We start from the raw sequence: 20,541 nt of genomic DNA on the forward strand, positions 1-20,541 counted from the left end.
AACGAGCGGACTGTGGAATCCACACTGCTCTGATGGTCTCATCCTTGTGGGTACTTACTGATCTACCAGATGTTGGCATCTGCTAGTACTGTCAGCACTACTTTTGATTTTAGGTCCTTGATGAGAATATGAAATCGTACTGACCCTGTCTCTGCAGAGGTTTGTTAGGAACTCCCTCAATTAGTCATGATTTTCCCCATTCATAACAACTGTTTTGAGATCCCTTTGCTGCTGTTTGCTCCTCAAGGGCTGATTTTTATCAGAATACTGCATTCTACATGAGCAATGCCATGAAAGTCCATTACTGTCCTATTGATCTCCTATGCTTTGTTGCTAATCAAAGAACAAAGAAGTCTTTTTGACTAGACTTCTTTCCACATGTTGGCTGGCACTGGACGATAATTAAAGCTAGAGTATCTTTAAGATGGAAAAGCTGAGGGCAAACCCTCTGTATTTTCCCTGGGATTGTCAGACTAGGCAACCCATGGTTACTTGGGATAATTCTGCTATCGCCCTCGTTTAGGCTCTGACCCTTCCAGTCTCTTGGAATTTCCTCAGCGTTACCAGGCTTATAGAAATGAGTATCAGCTGGTGAGAAACTTTATTGGACAGATCTCTGGGAACTCTTGGACCTGTTGATTTTTAAAACGTTTTACATCCTTTCCATTTACTAATATATGGGAAAGCACTTCAGCATCTCAATGTGATGCAAGAGGAGTACTTTCCAGGGATGTTTATTAAAAACATATGCATGTCTCCATCGTTATTTACAACGCTATCATCCCCATCTAGTAGTTGGATGCTGCTACTAGCACATGGCTTTGTCCCCAATGATTTTAGAAGAGAAAATAGTGACACATGAACTCTACTGTCTTTACCGTCTCCCAACTTCTTACTTACGTGGGCTGTTTCCCCCGTTTTTCCCCACTTTCGCTCTTATTTCAGATTGGCTGACAGTGCATCCCAGCTCAGAGGCACTCCACTTACTTTCTGTGTGGTGTTTGAGGGAAAGACACCGAGGACGATCAAACACTAGGAAAATGTCTCACATGAAGACTTTGAAAAACCTGAGAATACTTTATTAGTGAAATGACAAATAGGGGTAAACATGGCAAAAGAGCAGAAAATACTGGATAAGACCGAAAAGGTGGACTGTTCCTCCCCCTCTGACTGCAAGGAAAAGGGATTTTCTGCTTCCCAGGGATGAGACTGATTGATTAAAAGGTGTACTTTTCCATATAATGTGTGAGTAGATGGTAGAATTCCACATGGCAGGGAATTATTGAAGTCAAGGATGTGGCAAGATGCAAAAAGGTACTGGAAATAATCCCAAATTATGCGTAATAAACATTGCAGAAGAAATACTGTTTCAGGGCTGTCATCTGAGATTTTGCATAGCGGCTGCGCGGAGGCAGGATGCTGGAGCTGGCTTCTCTGTGATAGACTGCTGTACCCTCGTGGCTTCCTGAGGCCTTGAGCTCTCTGTGGACCTTGAATGCCACCCAGCTGTCCATCAGCCCAGCTTCAGCCTTGAAGCCAGTGGCTGAATTTGAAAGAGGGAGTGAGCTGCAAGGAAGCTCCATCACTGTATATTTGGTGGCAAGAGGGAGAGGAGACCCAAAGCAATGTCCTTGTTGAGGGAAGTGTAGGGACAACTCTTCACTTGCTCAGTTTGCAGTAGCTAGCTGATCAGTGAAAGCTTTGCTGGGGCCAGGCCAGGCTGGGCTTTTGCGTGTGCAATGTTGTCTCCTTCTCCTCAGGGCTCCTACGGAGAAGATGTGGGAAAGCTGACATTGCTGAGATGTGTCGGAGGTGTTCAGAGACAGGGAATACACATTTGTAGCTATCCAGGCTCTGTGAGTAATGCATCCTATGGAATGAGTTGTTTTAATTGAAGTTTTACGTGGGGAAGAGCTAGTAGAGAAGGCACGGAAGTGGTGCTGGGCAGCTCCTCTGACTTTTATGGACTGAACCTTAGTAGACCTTTTTGAGGCTGGTGAGAAGTTCCCTGGTGGTTGCAAACTCTGTAGGACTATTGCTTCACCTGAGGAGGGCAGTGACTCCATTGCCCATGGTGGCATTGCAGGGGGCAGCTCATCTCAAACTGAGCCTGGAGAGAGCTTGCGGTCAAGTCTGGAGGGATGCACACCTGCCGCCTCCTCCTCTCTGTGCACCTGGTGCTCACGGCCAAGGGCAGCACTGAAGCAGGGGAGGACAGTTGGTTCACTCTCTCCAGTCTCATGGCGAGGAGCTGGTGTGGTTGCTGTGGTGGGTAGTTGCTCCTTTGAGAGGAGCAAGAATTACCTTCAAGGACCAGGCATTTCCTGGGGCATATCTGAAGCTGGGAGATGTGCAGGAGAGTGGGGAGAAGAGAAGCTGTGCAGCAGCCAAACTGGGGGAGGAGAGAGGAACAGATGGGAGGGGGAGGCGAAAGAGGGGTGGGAAGCAGTGCACATACATCAGTGACCAGAAGTGACAAACTGCTCTTAGATTAGATGATTTAAAACGCACAAACCTTTTCCTCATACTGCTATTCTGCAGAGCTGCTGGCAGACTGAGGGCTTTGCTCTTTAATTAGAAAGGAATGGGGCTGCTAATTGGCAGAACTAGTCTGAGTCATGGGCTCAGCCTGGGCTGCAGCTCCGGAGCAGCAGGACCCACGGCAGCTTTGTGCTCAGCTCCATGAGCTGTGCTGGCTGGCAGAGGCTGCCTAGGCTCAGTGGGCTGCTGTGTGGGGAGCACAGGACATTCCTGGGTGAAATCCGGTCCCTTTTCGCTCTGCAGCATGTCATCCCTGTGCCTTACAAGAAGTAGACTTTTGTTTCTGTTATCCCTGCTGCTGTTGCAGGTATTGTCCCTCTTCCCAGCTGCTCTGTGCTGGCTGCTGCCAGCTCAGCTGTTCTTGCTTCTGTCTCTCTCTTACCTGTGGCCTCCTGGGTTGCCCCCTCCCTTCCAGCAGCTGGTCCAGGTTTGGCTGATCAGATATAACCCAGGCACCGGCTGTATGATTTCATTTCAGCCTGACATCAGAAAAACAGCAAGGTTGTGTTCCTTCCCATATGGGTCTAGGGTGTCAGGGACTCCCCCTCCCCACCAATCTTGTATCCATTAGCTAAGTCTCTTTATATCTGTCCTATCACTTATTCATGATCATCTAGATCAATCTGTTGAAAAGTGCATTTATTGAAACCTGATCCTGGCTTTGTCTGGATTGCAAGGGCCTTTCTAGCCCAATCTCTGCTGCGTGGTTTACAACCACAAAGCCCATTGAGGCTGGGAAGAGAGCTGGCTTAGCACAACGCTGCTTCCAAGCCTAGGAGCACATGGATCCATTGCCAGGAAAAACACACGGCTTGGATGCCTAATACCCATTGAACAGCCTCAGCGTGCCAGGAGGACAAAGGTATGTATATATGCAGTACTTATACCTGAAAAATTTATGGGACCCACAGAGATTTTTGACTTGGACTTACAGTGCAGAGGGGTCCATTTTTCAGATATCCCTGCCCCTTGCAGAGTGGCTGCAGCAGTGATTGGGGATAGTTACCCAAACCAAGGTACTGCAAGACCCTCTTGTAGTAGTGTGTTTGCAGGTTGATCTGGAGCCCGAGAACTATGTTCACTCACAAAGAAAACACCACAAAAACCTCCCATAATGGGAACAGAGTGGACAATTGCGTGCATGTTTCATACACTGGAAGGTGTCGTCCAACCAAAAGCACTTTTTCTGTCTGAATAACTGCTGGAAAATTGATGCACCCATCGTGGTTGTAGCCCCTGCCAAGCATGTTACTCTTGGGAGTTGTGCGGGTTAGCGCACAAGGAGGAGTGGGGCATGTGAGTGCTGTCAGGGAGAGGCAGTGCTGCTAACTCTCTCCTCAAATCCTGTACAGTTGGGGCAGTGCATTCTCGCTCGCACCTGGGAAGAAGCCATTTCCAGAAAAGAGGAGGTCCTGGAGAAACATGAAGATTCAAGGGTAGTCCAGACTATGCAAATAAGAGAGCAGCATTTGATGACTTGTTTCTGAAGTGTGGTACAGTTGCAGAGCAGTGGCTTGCTCATGTCAATCCCCGAATGTGTCTCCCGCTGGGCTGGGAAGCTGTGGAGAGGCAAAGGCACGTACAGGTAGAGAGTTCCGTGTCTTGTCCTTTGGAGCTTACTTTGTCTTCAGTAGCTCGATAGCTGATGAGGATGGTGCACCCGCTGACGGCTACACACTCTGTTTTAATGCATTGCTTCTGCAGTCAGGGTTGTGCCCTGCTTGCCTGCCTTTGCGCCCTTTCCCTGGGGTAGAGTGTACAAGATTTCCCTTACCCTTTCCCTGCCGACACAGCATGCTGCATCTGCTGAGATGCAGATACAGGCGTGTGAATGCAAGAGAGAATTCCTGGTACCCGTCACTCTAAAAAAGGCACAGAAGGCCAAAGAAATCTGTGGCTTTAATTGATTTCTTGATATCACGGATACCAGGAAATGTTATTTTCCAAGACTAGGACCCCAAAGTGCCAGGTGTTACGTGAACAGAGAAAAATGACATCTTAGAGTTTACTGTCCACAGTGGAAGACAGCATGCTGTGGGAGTGAGGCATACTGATGAAACAGTACTCCGGTATGCAAGAAACTTTATTTTCTAAATTATAACCCCATGTTACGGGATCAGTTTTCAGGATTGCGCTTTGCTATGCGCTTTGTGGCAAGGCCACAAAGTTCATGGACGGATTGTCACTGAGGCCATAGGAATGAGGATGCTGGTCTCTCAGAGTTTGTTTAACATCCGAGTGACCTACCCTTGATACAGGAACTCTGGTACATTACTACTTTATACTACTTTATTCTTTCTTTCAGTACCTGCTGTTGTTGCTCCACTTAAAAACAAAACAACCCCCCCTAATAAACTCCTAGTTAAAAGAAGAATTGGGAGGGGATGAACTATTCTCATTATATAAGGGGCTTGAGTTAACTGTGTCATCAGTATTCAGCCAGCTTTATTAGGTGGAAAGCGGTTACACAAAATCATCGCTTTGCCGTTCCTTAGCTGTCTTTTAAGGCGTTCTCTTCAAATCAGTGATTGCTTGTTACTTCATCTCCTTAAACTGTTTTGTCTCTGGATATGTGTGAGACCTTCCATATCCCAGTTCAAAAACTGAAGGGTTTTTACTCTTGTGCTTGGAGAACAGGGGTTTTCCCATCATCTGTGGTGCCTGTGGGAGCTGGGACCCACTGGAGCTGGCAGGTGGCTGCTCTGCAGTGCTGGGCCGTGCTCTGCTTCGCTGCCCTTGCTTCTCCCATGGAAGTTCAGCCTTGCTGCCTGGCGGTTCTTGGAAGTTTTCTGCTCAATTTAATCCTTTCAACTGATCAATGACATGTGTGGTATTGGGGGAGAGGGGAGTGATGTGAGGGCAGTCTCTTTGGTGTCACCATCTGTTTCTGTATTTAGTCAAGGCTCCTTGGGGAATTTCATGTTTAGAAAAAAGGGCTGATAGAAGGAGATGCACTAAAACAAACTCGGCCTTTCAGGAAATGGGGGCTATGCTGGGCAGAAGTTACAATAATTATTTGCTCTGTGGTTCCTATTCTGTCTGTCTTAGCATGATGTTCCTTTTGGAAACAACGTAAATGGGTGCAGTTATTCTACTGGGCAGAGGCAATTGCTGTTATAAAAACAGCTACAACGTCAAAGTAAACTGAAGTAAGTAGTTCTGGGCAGCTGAAATGCCACAGTGCCTGCGAGTTTCATCGTGTTGCCTTCTGCTCCTTAGCAGCACACAGAAGGATCTGCCATAAGTCTGTAGGAAATGGTGCAATACTGTACAAAAGAACTAGGTCTCCTTTTGGGAGTATTTGTTACTACTTTTGTACCTGGACTTCTGCTGGGAAAGGGGTCTGGGTCAGTCTGGACTTTCTGATGATTTCTAGGTGTTGAAGATACTAGAAGCATCTCATTGTCCGTCTCCCTTCTTTTTCCCTCTAAAGGGTACCTAATAAGTAACCACGTTCATGCCCGTGGAGTGTCTCTTGTGTGTCAGATTATCAACTGCCTCTATCTGCAAACTAATTTCCGAGCTCAGGGAGAGGAAAGCGTGTGTAACCCGGGCCCCCTGGTCTGCCGGGACAGACCATGTAGGGTTCTGTGAGCGTGGCACGCTCCTGATGCTGGGGTGTGTGTGCTTGTGTGCGTGGGGTGCCATGGCATCGGGGTGCGGTGTGTTTGGGAGGGTGCAGGCCTGGCTCCTGATTAAACTGCACTTGCCTGCAGGCTCTCATCTATGTGCTCCTGGGTTACTGGTGTCTGAAGGTATTGAAATGCGCTGTTGGGAATGAGTGTTAACAGTAAGTGTATTGGAAAAGGTTTTCTTTCATCCCACTGTTGGGAACTCCAGACACAACCTTGCTATTTTGTGACTCTTTGCTCTTGATCCCGTGATGGTAGTAGGAGCCTTTGGTGAAAATAGCATAAAGATCTTTTGCTAACACATGTTGCTGTTCATACGTTTATGCGGAATCGTCGGAATGCGATTTGGGAAATGGATGATTTCTCAACAGCAATGTCTTGCCCAAATGCCTCAGGACACTTTGTCTCGAGCATCAAGAGTTTCACAAAATGTAAGAGGATGTCATGAAGAGTTCTAATATAGTTCCTCAAAATCTGTATTCAATGCATTGCTTACCAGCTCTCTGGGATCTTGAAACTTGAATCTGCAACATAAGAAAACATTTCTTTCTATTGCTATTGCTCACTGGCCATGAGGGTGATCTTCACACACCATCCTTGAGTTTAGGTACTGACCGGATGCACTGGTGCTTTTAATTCACTTGATGAGGGGAAGCTAATCTGCCAGCTGTGGAAACTCTAGAGCAAAACACAGCAGCAAAATAGAATTATGTAGGCTTTTTAAAATGTCATTAAAACCAGTTCCTTTACTGGGACGACTGGAAGTTGGCCAATAGACATATCTTCTACAATAAGGAAAATCCAGGGTACTAAAGTGTTTAAAGTGACTAAAGTAGTTTAAAAAAACCCACCTAAACTAAAATAAATCATTAAAAATAGAATTAGTGTTCCACATTCTGGATAATGTAATATAGAAATACTATTGCATGTCTTCAAACATAATAAGCCTATAAGCAAAAAGCTAATGGTGCTGACGGGTTTAAGAGAATAGGAAGGGCTTTTATAATCAATAACTTAGGGGCAGAAAACAAATTAGGAAGAAAGTAGGTCTATGAATCGATGAAAAGCAGGATGGCCTTAACATTACTCAACAGTTCAGCACTTTGGCTTTTTCTCAATACTTATCTAAGCAGAGTTTATGTGATTTCTATGGAAAGACATGGAACAGATTAGTTTGCAATAACTGAAATGCAGGTGACGTTATGCCTAATTCTGCATAATTGCAGGTCATGCTCTCCCTGATTTGCCTTCAGGCTCCTGCTCTTCCCCTTGTACCAGGTCCCTCAGGCAGGGCAGAAGAGGCCAATCCAGCAAACTGATTTCCCCTGCGCTTTTTTGGTAGGTGAGCTATGAGAGCTGCCTGCCCTGCAGATCCCTGCATTTGTGTTACTAGAAGTCTGCTTTTGTGCTCAGGGTTGTCTTGAGAGACATCAAGCAATTTAGATCTTGTAGTGTGTGTGAAACTGTATATACATCAGGGCCATCATATATACATCAGTGTACATATACATCAGAGAAACACTCAAGTCATGTCATTTACCCAAGGAAACTCTTGCAAGAGAGGCAAACAAAGCTCTGTGAAGTCTGCTCAGCTGTTGCTGATCATTTCTGGAAGCATTTTGACTTACAATGATCTGTGGATGTATCAAATTTTAAACACACTTTATTTACATTTTCTATTATTATAGCATGACTTTTAATGACTGTCTATTCTAAGTTTGAAAATACTTAGACAGTCGAACCCCCTATTCTGCATGTTTGTATCTTTCCATGACTCTTTCTATAAAAATTGATGTTTCGTTATGTTGGTTTCAGCATGAAGCTGATTAAAACTGCTTTTTCCTCCTCTCATGTTATGTTAAAAAAATCAAAACCAGTTTCTCTGAAAATGTGAGTAGGACTTGCTTAAAAATTTTAAGCAGCTGTAGCTTGGAAGTAGCCTCTGAATACTGCAGCTTCCCCCAGCTTTCCTTGGGTGTTTGCACCCCGTGTGCAGATCTCACAGGCTCCGGTTCTTTCTAATGGGCGGTCTTCTGGTTTTTGCAGGGTGCCAGGGTATGGCTGCGGGAGCAGGACCAGCTGCAGCCATGCACTGTTGGCTCATGTGCCGATGGAAATGTGCTCTTCACCTCAGATTATGGCACGGTAAGTGAAGTTTGCATGAGGCTGTAGCCTATACCAAGTTGCAAGATGGACTTCTTGGTCTTGCGTGACCTTCATGCTAAAAGGAAATGTATCAGTTGAAACGCTGCAATTCTGTCTGAAAAGTGACCCAGCTCTGTTACAAACCATGCCAAAGGTCCAACAAAGGTTAAAAAGAGAAGACTGTTGTCTTTCTTCTGTTCATTTGTCTGCCCGCCTCACTTTGCTTGGTTTTCCCTGTGCCATCTTTGAAGGAGTTGCATTACAGGCTAGCAAAACCATTATATTGGCAAAATGCTCCTAGGAAGGAGGCAGCTCCACCAACTGAGCAGCCCTTTCTGCCAGGACGTGCTTCTTGCAAGCTGTGCTGCTGTAAGGGCTGTTGTGCTCACCACCGTCTGCTTCAGCAGCTTTTGCCATCAGCCCTTTGGGTCAGGGGCATGTGGAAGTGAGCTCCCAGTGTCAGTCAGCAGTGTAAGTGCAGCAGCTATGCATCGGACAATTCAACAAGCGATAGGGAACAAGCCTCTTTCCTGCCTTATTGCCAGCCCTGTGCTCCTTGTGGTTCCCTGGTGTGCCTGCTGCAGTGCTCCAGGAGTAATATTGGTACGAAGGGACCTCTGGGGATCATCCAAGTCCTCAGTGAGTCAGCTCTGCTCCTTGACCCTGGGAAAACTATTCACTGCCTTCACTGAGGTTCTTAGTGAGTCAAACTGGTGCCTGGGCTGGGGGGAGGATGGGGAAATGGGCAGGGAAATGGGCTGTGCCCTCCAGCAGTGAGCAATTAGATCTGCTCAGCTGTTTTGGTCAACTGTGGTCTGCAGGCAGCTTCTTTGTTGCAGAAAATTGGACAGGCTTTTTTCAGCCTCTTACCTGGCAGACAAAGGAGGGCACAGGGGGAAAGGGGATTTAGGACTCCAGCTTGTGGAGAGTCCGTGGTAGGACTGTCATATTTTTCAGTCTTGCTTCGACAGGGCTAGATGATTTGAAATCATCATTCCTTTCTAAAGAGCCTGATTTGTTTCTCAGAGACAGAAACTCGTCTGGCAGACACATAGGTTTTCCATCTGGTTACTCCAGTCTCTTAAATCTTTTCTTGAGGAGTTGCCTCGTTTTGGGAGTGCTGGATAGTCACTGACTCATTTTGAGAGATCCCAGAAGGATTCATCACAGGTAATGCAGCAGCCTGCAGAGGGTGAACAAATGTCGAGTACTTCTGTGACTCTCCCAGGCTCGCTCCTGTCTCTTCTGATATGCTGCTGTGGCCTTGGAAAATCTGCCAAACCCACCTGGCACCTCTGAAAGGACACCAGAAATCCCACCACAGAGCCAGCTGAGTGGGTGCACCCACCGCCAGCCTGTGTCTGTGCTAGAAAATGTGCCCAGGATAATGCTGGGTGGAGTCAGAGGTCTAAAAAGGCTGGATTTGTTTTTTTCCTCCATGAAGGAAAAAACCACTAGGCTGAAGGAGCATGTGCTTTATGGCTTATGCAGAAAAAGCACATGGTAATCATTCAAGGGCTTTCTTTATTCAGTGCCCTCCACAGTAGCTGTCCTATGTGCTTCCCTCGCCTGCTGCCTTCATTGCTTGATAATTGTAGCAGGGACTGGATGTCTTACGACGGGTGAAAAGTCGGATGAAGACATTTTCATTTTACTTTAGGCTGGGTGGTTCAGTTGATCCTTCTGATGTTAGGATCCCTAAATCTGGTATCCTCATGTTTGCTGTGGCCCAGCATCCTTGCGACTCGGAGGTAAGAAGTCCACTCTTATGCTTCAGGGCTTTTGCCATTTGTTTTCACTTCCTTAAAAACACCTCAAGCAACAAATCCATCAGAAATGTGACTTCCTGGGAGGAAAGGAGGAGCCGACACTTATGAAACACAAGATTGGAAACCACAGTCCAGAAACCAGCTGAATGCTTTATGGATAAACATAACTTAGATGCTGAGTGGGCGCTTTGCTCCCATGCTCAGGGTTGCACTAATGGATGGATTTGAGCTTGAGGAGGAATCACGTCTGCCCTGCTCAGTCTGGCTTGGTTGGCAGTCCTTATCTTGGCTTGTCTGCCAGCCAGGTTTTGCTTTATTCCTGACCATTGCAGGGGCCTGGAAAGAGTCCTGCTCATTTTGTTCTGACTGTGGGCTAAATCTGAGACAATCGGTTAATCACTGGGGAGAAAGTAGAAATCATTGGCTGTGAGGTACCTGTGTGGTATTTGATGGCTTGGTTGTAGTTAGACTGAAAGCTGATGTTTTTTCTTCCCAAATAATAAAGATCTGCTTATTAATGCCTGTAGCTTCCTGCTTAAGTATTAACTTGTTGGAAAAGAGACATTCCAGAGGCAGCTCTGCTGAGAGATCAGTTTATCTATGTTCTCATTTGCTTCAGGCAAAATCAGCCATCATATTCAGCTGAGTAGTGCTAGCTGCTGAAGCCAGCCTGGCTCACCTTACCTGGAGCAGGGTGGTGGGGAGGATGTTCCTCCAGACTGCTCTCCTGGCAGATTGCTGGAGGGGTCCAGAACTGAGCAGTGGGATAACAAGAGCCTCCTTACTGGGGTGGCTGGAGGTTGGAAAAGGCCTGGCTGTCCTGGATCAGTGCAGCACCTTTTAAGCTCTAAGGGTAGAGGGTCATCATGTCTGGGTCATGTTTGTATCTCAAACCTCAGAGGTCCTCAGGGAAAGGCCCTTTGACACAATCTCGGGAACAAAAGAACCTACTACATGTCTATCTCCAGGACCTTGGATGATCCCTCCAGCCTGTTGGTGGTACAGAGACTGAACACTTGTCTTTACCCTGGAGGACAGAGGACAGATTAAAAGCCAACTCTCTTCCAGTCCCAGGGAAGGCCTGAAACCTCTCCCTCATGCTACAAGTGCTTTCCAGGTGCTCCCCTCACAAATCCCAGTGGGGCTGGAGGCCCCAGCCCCTGCCTGAGGAAGGATGAGCTGCTAGGAGTGCAGTGATGGGCAAGGGTATTCGGTCAACCTCTCCAGCGTCAGGGACAGATAGGTGGCATCTTGGCCTTGGCTAGGGTGTCAATGTGGCATCAGTCTGCTCCTCCAGGGAGTATATTTCACCTATGCAATGTTTCTGTCCAGAAGGTACCAGAGCTAATGCCCCTCTCATCCACCTTTGCTGCAGTCCTGCCAGAGCACCTGCTTAAATCTTTGAGGATCTTGGACAAGATTTTTTTTTTTTAGGGAGGGATGACTGAATAACCCCACTCAGGAGGCTCAAGACAGGTTTAACAGGTGATGACCTAGTCCCTGCTAAACATTTACTTTTGTATTTAGGCCCCCTTTCGCTTTTCAGGGTCTCATTTTCTCCTGTGTTGTCTACAAGAGCAAGTAAACAAGCTCTGACCCATCACAGTTATTTTTCATGCACAGCAGCCTCTTGGCACGGGTGCTGCCAACCGCCTGGTATCTTTTGAGACACTTGTCCACTCAGCTTTTTCCCTAGGCATTTTCTTGATGTTTCTCTTTTGGCCCAAATGGCCACAAGTGCTGACAATGCAGTGGTAAATGAGTAAGTGCCAGGCAGATGTAAGGAAAGATCGCGTCATACCATTTTGGACTTGTCTCCTTCCAAAATTTCTCCAAGTCAGCAGAGAAAAGAGAGCCAGGGTGGTTTGCTGCCTCATGGTTTGAAAGTGCTGTAGTGGTTTTGCTCCTGTCAGAGTCCATCTCATGTTGTGCATTTGCAGCTTGTACTCTCCCCTGAATTTAGTTGTCCCATTTTCCCTTCCTGCTCCCTTCTCTTGTGGAAGTGCCTGAGGCCTCTGCTCTGAAGAATAAAAAAAAAATTGATGTGTTTTTTTCGGGCCATGCTTGCAGAGTGGGGGTCCTGCTCTCCAATACCCAGCTGCAGAAGTGGTGCAGAGAAGACCAGGGAGGCCTGGAGAGAGCCTGTGTGCTGGAGTGGACTGTTCATGAATATGAACTATGTATTCTTGAAAGCCCCTCAGCTGGTGAGAAAATCAGGCTGTGGGGCAGCGTCCTAGTGGAAGAGACCAAGTCCTTGTCACATTAGGTGTGACTGGGCAGACCTGGGACAAACACATCTGGGGAAATGAGCCTGCTTCTCCTTCCCAGCTCCTTCCAGGAGCAGAGCTGTGGCTTTGATTGTGCAGGCATTGTGGGGGTCTTGTAAAGGGATCCTGCACCAGGTTATTCCTTTCCCATACTGGCGAGGGTGCAGGCTCGGAGTGAGCGCCCTGCAAGGGACTCGCAAGGTGGCTCGCTGGAGGGGGCAGGGTGACCTCATTCTGTCTTCAGCCTGCAGCTGCGTGGCTGGCCTCTCCCTAGCAGTTACGGCAGCCCGAGGATTCTAGAAAAGCAGGCAGGAGAAACCAGTTAGATCAGCACTATAGATCATGGGCTCACTCTCTACAGGGTCAGTCAGTTTCTCTTGGTGGCAGCTGGGAGGGCTGAGAAGCAGGAATGGAAATGAGGTGGAGACCAGAGCCCCAGAAGGGAAGGAAAAGCCCAAGTTTCTTTGGAAGGGTTACTGCGGGCCAGTTTGCTTCTCCAGGCTGCCTGTGTGAAGTCTCCCATCTGTCTGTCTTGGGTCTTACCATCTAGCACAGCTTGGGATGCTGGGTGGGAGATGGCACACGGTTGAATCCAAGAGTGGGAAGCAACTGAAATAACTTTTGTGAAATGCCAGCATCGTGCTTGAGGAGGAGGAAAGGAGGGCTGGGATGTGGCTATGGTGGAAGGGAACAGTCACATAATCTCAGCTGTGTTGAAAAGGGGTGAAGATGACCTGATAGCTGAAGTGTGGGTTCTTGAGGAGGAGGAAGATCTAGCAGGAAGAAGGATGAAGCAATTGAGGCAAGGAGAGTGCAACTGCGTTGAGAGAGAAGTGGGCAGTTCCCAGAGCAGCGATAGAAGTTAATAGCTGTCACTGTACGAACACTTTGAAAGCTGCATCATGTACATACATGCCAGCATGCACACAGGGTGTCACTACTTTGTTTGGCTTCTCATCTGCTTTTCTTTCCTTTGCTCTTGACATGACCACCTCTCCCAGACACTCTCTGGCTGCTCCTATGGAGAGTGCAGGGCCAAACCTGGAATGTGAATAAGCTTTGCCTCAACCTCCCCACAGTCAGAGATACGACCCCACCTGTGTTTTTGTGAAAGACTGTTCCTGGTCTCTTTGGAGCAGCTGCCACCATTATTCACAGTCATGAGCGCAGTGTGTAATACCTGTCCAGCCTGGTGTACCTGGAGGCTGGTGCCCTGCTCCTGCTAAGGGCACTGCAGTAACAATCACGTAACCTTGCGTTGATCTGTCCCTGTCAGTAGTGAAGGTGAGAGAGTGACTCTGTAGCAAAGGAAGGGAGTGTGCTGTATGGTTTCTCGCCAGAGAGCTCAAATAGGTAGGAACAGGAACAGAGGAACGACTATAAAAATAGGGAGCAGATCTGTGCCTTATTTCCTTTTCCAGTGCTGAAGTATAAAGCTATGGAAAAGGGCATGTTTCTGGTAGGAAATCAGACCATATGCCCAGGTGTCATGTGCTTATTCGTCCTTCTCCCCATTCTTCCAGGTATTCCAGTACCCCAAGGCCTCCCTTTCCAGAGAAAAGGTCTTGCCAATGCACCAGACCAGCATTGATGGGGTAGAAGACATGTCCATGCTGGGAGATCTGCATGAAGCTGCCATCCTGCTTAACCTGCACCAGCGCTACCAACAGGGTAACATCTACGTAAGTGCTCAAGCTGGGCCACACCCCTTCTGGCTAACGACTTTTATTTGTTTAGCTTCGGGACTGCCACTTTGCATGTGAAATACTGATTTTTAGTCTTGTTTCCTGAACATTGTTTCATGTGGATAAAAAGGCCTTGCCAGCTCCATAAGCCCTGTGAGATCCTACCCCTACCAGAGGGGCCTCTCTGCATCTATAGAAGAACTTCCAAAACATGAACATTCACCTCTAGGCTTTGTGGTAATTGGGCAGCTCTGTATCCTCCATGACGGTGTTTTACAAGCTGGCATTCGTGTTCCCTGGATTCCCCATTATTACTGTTCAGAGGTTTATATGGCCAAGCAGACTGGGAAGTGCAGTGTACACAGGTTGTTGTTGAGTATCCCTCCTGATCCAGATAAAGCTACTGCTTGACAAAACTAGGAAAGCAAACCTGTGCCTAATTCTTCTGCTTTTACATGCAGTTGTACCTTTTTTGAGTTGCTCTGCTTTCCTTGCACAGATGAATACTCAAAGCATCTCCTGATTTCCCTCTCGGGCTCTTAGGAAGGAGGCAAGTGTCAGGAAAGGGACTTGTGAGGAAGAGCACACCTGGGACGAGGCATCCCCGGAGTGCTGGGGTGGCAGCGCGCTCTGCTGAGACTTGGAGAGGATTAGGAGGATATAGTACAAAGACTGCCTTACCTTGCTTTACTCTTACCTTGCTTGTCCATGCTATGTGTACCCGGAGTTTTTCAGATTATGACAGGAGAAATGTAAATCTCTGTGTTGCATAGCAACTGTTACCAAGGCAACCAAACCATATGCACCTGTATTCCAGGAAATGATCAATAAAGTGACCCTGTTTCTGAACTGTCTCCTGCACTGGGATGTAGAGGAGACTGCAAATTCTTTTTTATTGCTGTAGAACCCCTTGCCTGTTGTCTGTCAACACAGCCTTGTGACCCTGTGGCAGTACCCACGGGCACACACTCTTTTGATGGCCCTTGTCATTGCTGCTCTTCCTGACCTGTGTTTGACACATGCTATGTGTTTGTGCAGCTCTTTGCCCATTTGGGTATATTCCTCCTGTTTCCTCTTCCTCACACTTCGAAATGTGAGGCAGGATTCTCTCCCTTTTCAGTCTGTGCCTTGCACCAGAAATGCCACAACACCAGCACTGTGACAGTGTCACAGCAGCTGTACCTCCTTAAGCCTTTCCTCTAGCTCTGATATGTCATTCCTTATCCTCTTCAGCATTAGTTCTGTGGCTTCTCCATCCATGTGTAAAGGTGTTAAAAGTTTAAATATGATGTCATTTTTTGCCTGTGTATAGTGCATGAATGTCAGCTGTGCACCTCAGGTCTGAATTTTTTTATGAATGGCCTGACTTCTGTAATATGCTGAGCACTGGAAAGAAACCCTCAGTGAAGGATTGTAAGCCCCTTCTTCAGTGTGACTGTATCTGAGTGTACGTTTGTGCAATGTCTGACCTGGAGGACACCAAACCGGACAAGTGCTGTTTTGCATTTCTGCAGTGCAGACATTAATATTGCAGTTACCTTATCACTAGTTATTAGTTTTTGCCGTAGCCCTGCTGCGTATAGTTTTCAGTTAAGCAGAAATTGAGAATGTCAGCTGTAGTGCCACCTAATGACTTGCAGTGGTCTGTGAATACCATGAATGTTACAGGGGTTGAGTTCATTTAATATTGTTCTCTGTGGTCTTCACAGATAGAGCGTAGTAGGCTAAGGTTGCAGATGAAGCTGTACTGAGAGGGCTTATGCCTATCAGTCAGGACCAAAAATATTTGGAAGGAAATCAGAGAGATCAGAAACAGGTGAAAAATATCATCATTTTCTGGAAAACAAATTCACCTGAGGGAACAGGTAACCTGGAATACTGGTAACTAGTATTAAAAATAATAATAAATAAATAATAATAAAAATAAATAATGAGGGGATGGAAAACTGAGAACATGAAGTGGACAACTGAGGTGAAAAAGGGCAGTGCAGTTCTGAGCTGTATGCCTGGAGGCATCCTACCATGAGCTCCTAAAGGGGATCTTTTCTGGTCAGCGAGTGTAGGTAGCAGTACTGGTATAGTACCCATAATTAATGTGCTACAGGTATACTGACAATCTCAACAGTACCTTTTGTTTTCCAAAGAAATACTATTCAAGCTCTACCAAACTGTTTAAGGAAATTGTGTGAGCACAGCAACAGCCTGCAGCATTTAAGAGTGTATCTTCCCCCTTCATTCCTGCAATTCCTGTATCCCTTAATAAAAGTAGACCCAGCATAATGCGAGTGATGTATAACTGAGCCAGGGGCTGTACTGCCACATTTTGTGCTGTCCCTAGCTCTGCCATGCCTAACAATCCAAGTAGGATCTATTGTCTTGAGAATTAGACGTGCCACACGGGGCTTGTCCTGCTCTACAGAGTTCTCTAGGGACGATCACTCCTTGCTAATAGAGTGGCTGGTATGTACATGGTTGATGCACAAATGCTACCGCTATTAAAAATTGCAGATAGAAATCGTCTATAAGGGACTGCAGGTGATGAGGAGACTGCAACTGGGAGGTGGAAAAGTCTCCTAGAAACACCTTTGAAAGAGATGACTACTGGAAGAAGTTCTAGACAGGACTGCGGTGGGAGCTCTGTTCCTTGGGAGAGCTGAAACTAGAGTGGGAAATGCAAAATGAAACATCTGAGAGGAAAAAATGCTGTGAAGGTCTGGGAGAAGTGTTAGGATGGACATCTCTGTCCTGCAGTTTCTGGACAATGTCTGTTGCTCAGCTGGTTGTACAGTGCTTTTTCCCGATCCATGTTTTCTCTCTCAATGCTTTCCCATTTCCTCCCACCTGTCTTGCCAAAGCTCATCTGCTTGCTTATTGCTTTCATCATCAATGAATTATATTTCTGCCCACAAAGGTCCATGTCAGAGGGTCCTCAGGACTTGTTCCATGCTAGCCTGTTCATACCGATAATGCAACTAGGCCTAGGTGATGGTTTTTTCCCCCTTATGATCTGCTTTAATAAATGAGTCTTAAATATTTTGGTGACTACAGCTTCTTAGTCTGGCTTCTGGCTTCAGAGCTTGGCATTGCAGTATGGCCCCAGATTTCATTTGGCAGGGAGAAAGCACGCGTCTTTCTTGTCACCAAGTGTTTCGTTTACAGTTTCTCCAATGGATGTGTGCAAATCCTTATATATCTATGTGGTGACTTGTAGTTCATGGTTTCGAAATAAAACTAGATGTTGTCCCCTGGCCACAAAGCTTGGCACCTACTGCAGCAATTTAAGTGTTTGCTCCATCACCCCTGCTGAGAATGGGTATTCCTGGAGTAGAGCAGCCCAAGATGTCCCTGTGAAGGAGGCCACCGCACCAGCAGCAGGATTTAATCTGGATGTTGACCATATTACAAAGCCATTGTTAGAAGAGAGGTGGCACCATTGCTCTGAACTGCAGCTCTGAGAATAACTGGATTTGAGCTGGTTAGCTGAACCGAGAAAGTCATGCCCCAAAAAACAAAATTAAATTCCTTCTGACTTCACAAAAGAATATGTTTGAAATTCAGTATTAGGCTTTGGGTATTTTATTTTAAACCTTACTAACTCTTTTCTTGAACTGTGAGATTTTCAAAATAAATATTTTCAAAATAAAATGTTTAGAAAATGTAGAAATGTTTTCACTTGAAAATTCATTTTTAGCTGTCAATTTTGATTTGGCTTACCAAATTATTTAAGCTGCTCCAAACAGCATTTTTCAGCAGAAGAAAAACGATATGCTTTAGTGACTCTTTCCACACGTGTGTGCACGTGTGCGTGCCTCTCTGTCCCACCTCTTTGTTCAGGAGGTGCTTGAACCCTGCCAAGCCCCCTCCACTTAAGACTGTGGATACAGGCATTGAAGGTATCTCCTGACACTCCTTCAGTCCTGGCTCTGCTTTCCAGCTTCAAGCACAGTGCAACATAGCTGGGTATGAAGATGGCTTCATGTTTTTGAATTGTGTAAGCTTAATTTAGCAAAGAGAACAAGCTAAGAACATTTTATTGTAAAGCAGTGAAATTCAAACTGCCCTATCCATACCCAGTTGTGTGGCCCCTGCCCTGGGGTTTGACATTCTTTGCCAAATTGGGGAGCTCTCTGCTGAAGCCCAACTTCCTTATTTAGGCTTTCTTCCTTCACCATGAGTTATTTCAGGGTCCGGGTTTGTCATGATTTTTTTTTCAGGAGCTTTATTTCCTTGCTGTGTTTTGTTTTCTCCCCCTAGACAAACATTGGTTCCATCTTGGCATCAGTAAATCCCTACAAACCTATCCCTGGTCTGTACAGTGTGGATGCCATAGACCTGTACAGACAGCACCGCCTGGGTGAGCTGCCTCCCCATATCTTCGCCACCGCTAATGAGTGCTACTGCTGCTTGTGGAAGCGTCATGACAGCCAGTGTGTTCTGATAAGGTTAGAAATGGGAGAACCGGCTACTCCCTGACTGCATTACACGCCTTGCTCCTGCTGCTCCGTTTGCAATGACATCTGCCTCAATATCCACACCATCCTACCCTACCCTTTGCCTGACCCCTGCTTGCTGCGGTGGAGATGCTACGTGTTGATTCCTGGAGATCACTTCTCTGCCACGGGTGGGATGGTCATTAGCTCGGTCTGTCCTGGATTTGTGAATGGAACATATATCTTTTCTTTAACAGTGGAGAAAGTGGGGCTGGAAAGACTGAGAGCACCAAGTTGTTGCTGAAATTTCTGTCAGCCATGAGCCAGACCTCCCTCGGGGCCCCTGCGTCCGAGAAGAGCACTCACGTGGAAGAAGCCATCCTGGAAAGCAGGTATGGTCATCCCCATGGCTGCCACCTGTCGTGTCCCGCGCAGGCCCGCGGGCGCCGGCGTGCTGGGGCAGCCCGCCTTTGGCGGGGGCACTGCCTTCCGCACGGCGTCCGCCTTTGGGCTGCTTGAGCCGGGCTGCGGATGGAGCCGAACGTGGGCAGCGAGGCTCACGCAGCTGAGCGGTGTCCTGTCAGGGAAACGCGGAGGTCGCGGTCTCGGCGGGACGCCTCACGCTGGCTGCTCTCCCAGCTGCTTGTGGATTAATTCGGCTTCTTTCCAATAGCAGTGCGGGGCGTGTGTGGCAGCCATAGAATTAACGCTCTGGCCAAGGCTGGGATTTCTCCTTCCTTCAGTCACTCACCCTCCATACCCGCCCAGCTGCACCCTTGGGCTCACCTGCACGTCACTGCGCTGTCCCTCTTTCCAGCTCTCAGGCCCCCCTCTCTCATGGCAGTGGCTGGAGGGGACGTGGGTGACGTCCCTCCCTGCCGCAGGGATGGCTGTCCCAGGTCGTGCCCGTCTCCCACAGCCCTCGTTGTGGCTGTGCTCGCGGTGAGTCTCCGTCACGCTCTGACTCCTGGTCTCCTCCTTTAGCCCCCGCTCTCCCCCAGCCTCCATTTGTTTCAGGCCACCGGTACGTCTTGCCCTCAGAGGTCCTGTGGGCCGCCTTGCAGCTCTCTTGCTGTCCAGGCAGGCGATTTTAAGGAGAATCGTCCGTGGGAGCTGTAAGGGGCACGAGCGGGGAGGTTTGCCTGGGGGCTGCAGGGGGAGGAGGCCCTGAGCCGGTCTCGGCTGGAGCTGGCACCGGGGAATAACCACCACCCCCGAAACCCTGTGCAGGCAGGGAAATGCATGGCGCCCAGGTCAAACATGTTTGGGAAGGGAACAGGCAGCCATGAGGGGGTGGAGACACGCTCTGTGGGGGATCCTTCATGCTGCCAAAGGAGGTCCTGACACCCCTGAAGGACCGTGACCCATGCCAGGGCAGGGATGCCCCTGAGGGACCATGGCCCACTCCAGGACAGGGACACCCCAGGACCATGGCCCATGGGTGACCCACGCTGGAACACGGACACCAAGGAAAAAAGTGTCAGGAAAACTTGAAGAAGCGAAGTGCAGCTGAGGAAAACCAGTAAGAGGCAAAGAGCAGCAGAGAAAACAAGGAAGCAAAGAGCGACGGAAAGGAACCGTTATGCGTGGGACCCCAGCCTCCTGCGCCCCCACTTGCGAGGGGACTTGTAAGGGACTGGTTGTAACCGTAGGAAAAATGGAAGCTGAGGCTAAGAAAGGGGAGCAATAGGTGTTTGATGTCAGGTAAGCCTCGGGAAGAGGGAGGAAGGATGTTTACTTAAGTGTCTGTTTTCTTAACACCTGAATCCACGATCAGAAGTTTCTCTTAATTAGCAACAAATTAAATTAAACAAAAATTTCTCAACGCAAGAGTGCCTGGAGGACCTTGCTGGGGGTCTTGCAGTTCGGTACTGTCAAGGGTGAGGCTGCAGGTTGGTCCCAGTTTGAGCCTGTGATAGTTGCAGAAACTTCCAAAGGAGTAAATCAGATGTCTGCAACAGGATCTAGTTGTGTAATAAGCTGGAACCATCTGTGTAAAAGTGACTTTCATGCAAGTGGCATATTTCAGGGCCCAGAGAGTAGAGAGAAGGAATGTTTCCTGGAAGACAGTG

General features: G+C 47.6%; 1 protein-coding gene across 1 annotated transcript in view; it reads left to right on the forward strand.

Annotated features, from left to right (window-relative positions):
* Positions 1-20,541, forward strand: part of LOC142083536 (unconventional myosin-X-like) — a 94,156-nt gene that overhangs the window by 6,137 nt on the left and 67,478 nt on the right. The window contains exons 2-5 of the mRNA XM_075153069.1: positions 8,220-8,318; positions 13,878-14,036; positions 18,294-18,481; positions 18,727-18,861. Of these exons, the coding sequence (XP_075009170.1) occupies positions 8,220-8,318; positions 13,878-14,036; positions 18,294-18,481; positions 18,727-18,861 (581 nt within the window). The remainder of the gene's footprint in view (positions 1-8,219; positions 8,319-13,877; positions 14,037-18,293; positions 18,482-18,726; positions 18,862-20,541) is intronic.

The sequence above is a fragment of the Calonectris borealis genome, chromosome 6 (genome assembly GCF_964195595.1).
Source record: "Calonectris borealis chromosome 6, bCalBor7.hap1.2, whole genome shotgun sequence".
In the NCBI taxonomy this organism is placed as follows: Eukaryota; Metazoa; Chordata; class Aves; order Procellariiformes; family Procellariidae; genus Calonectris; species Calonectris borealis.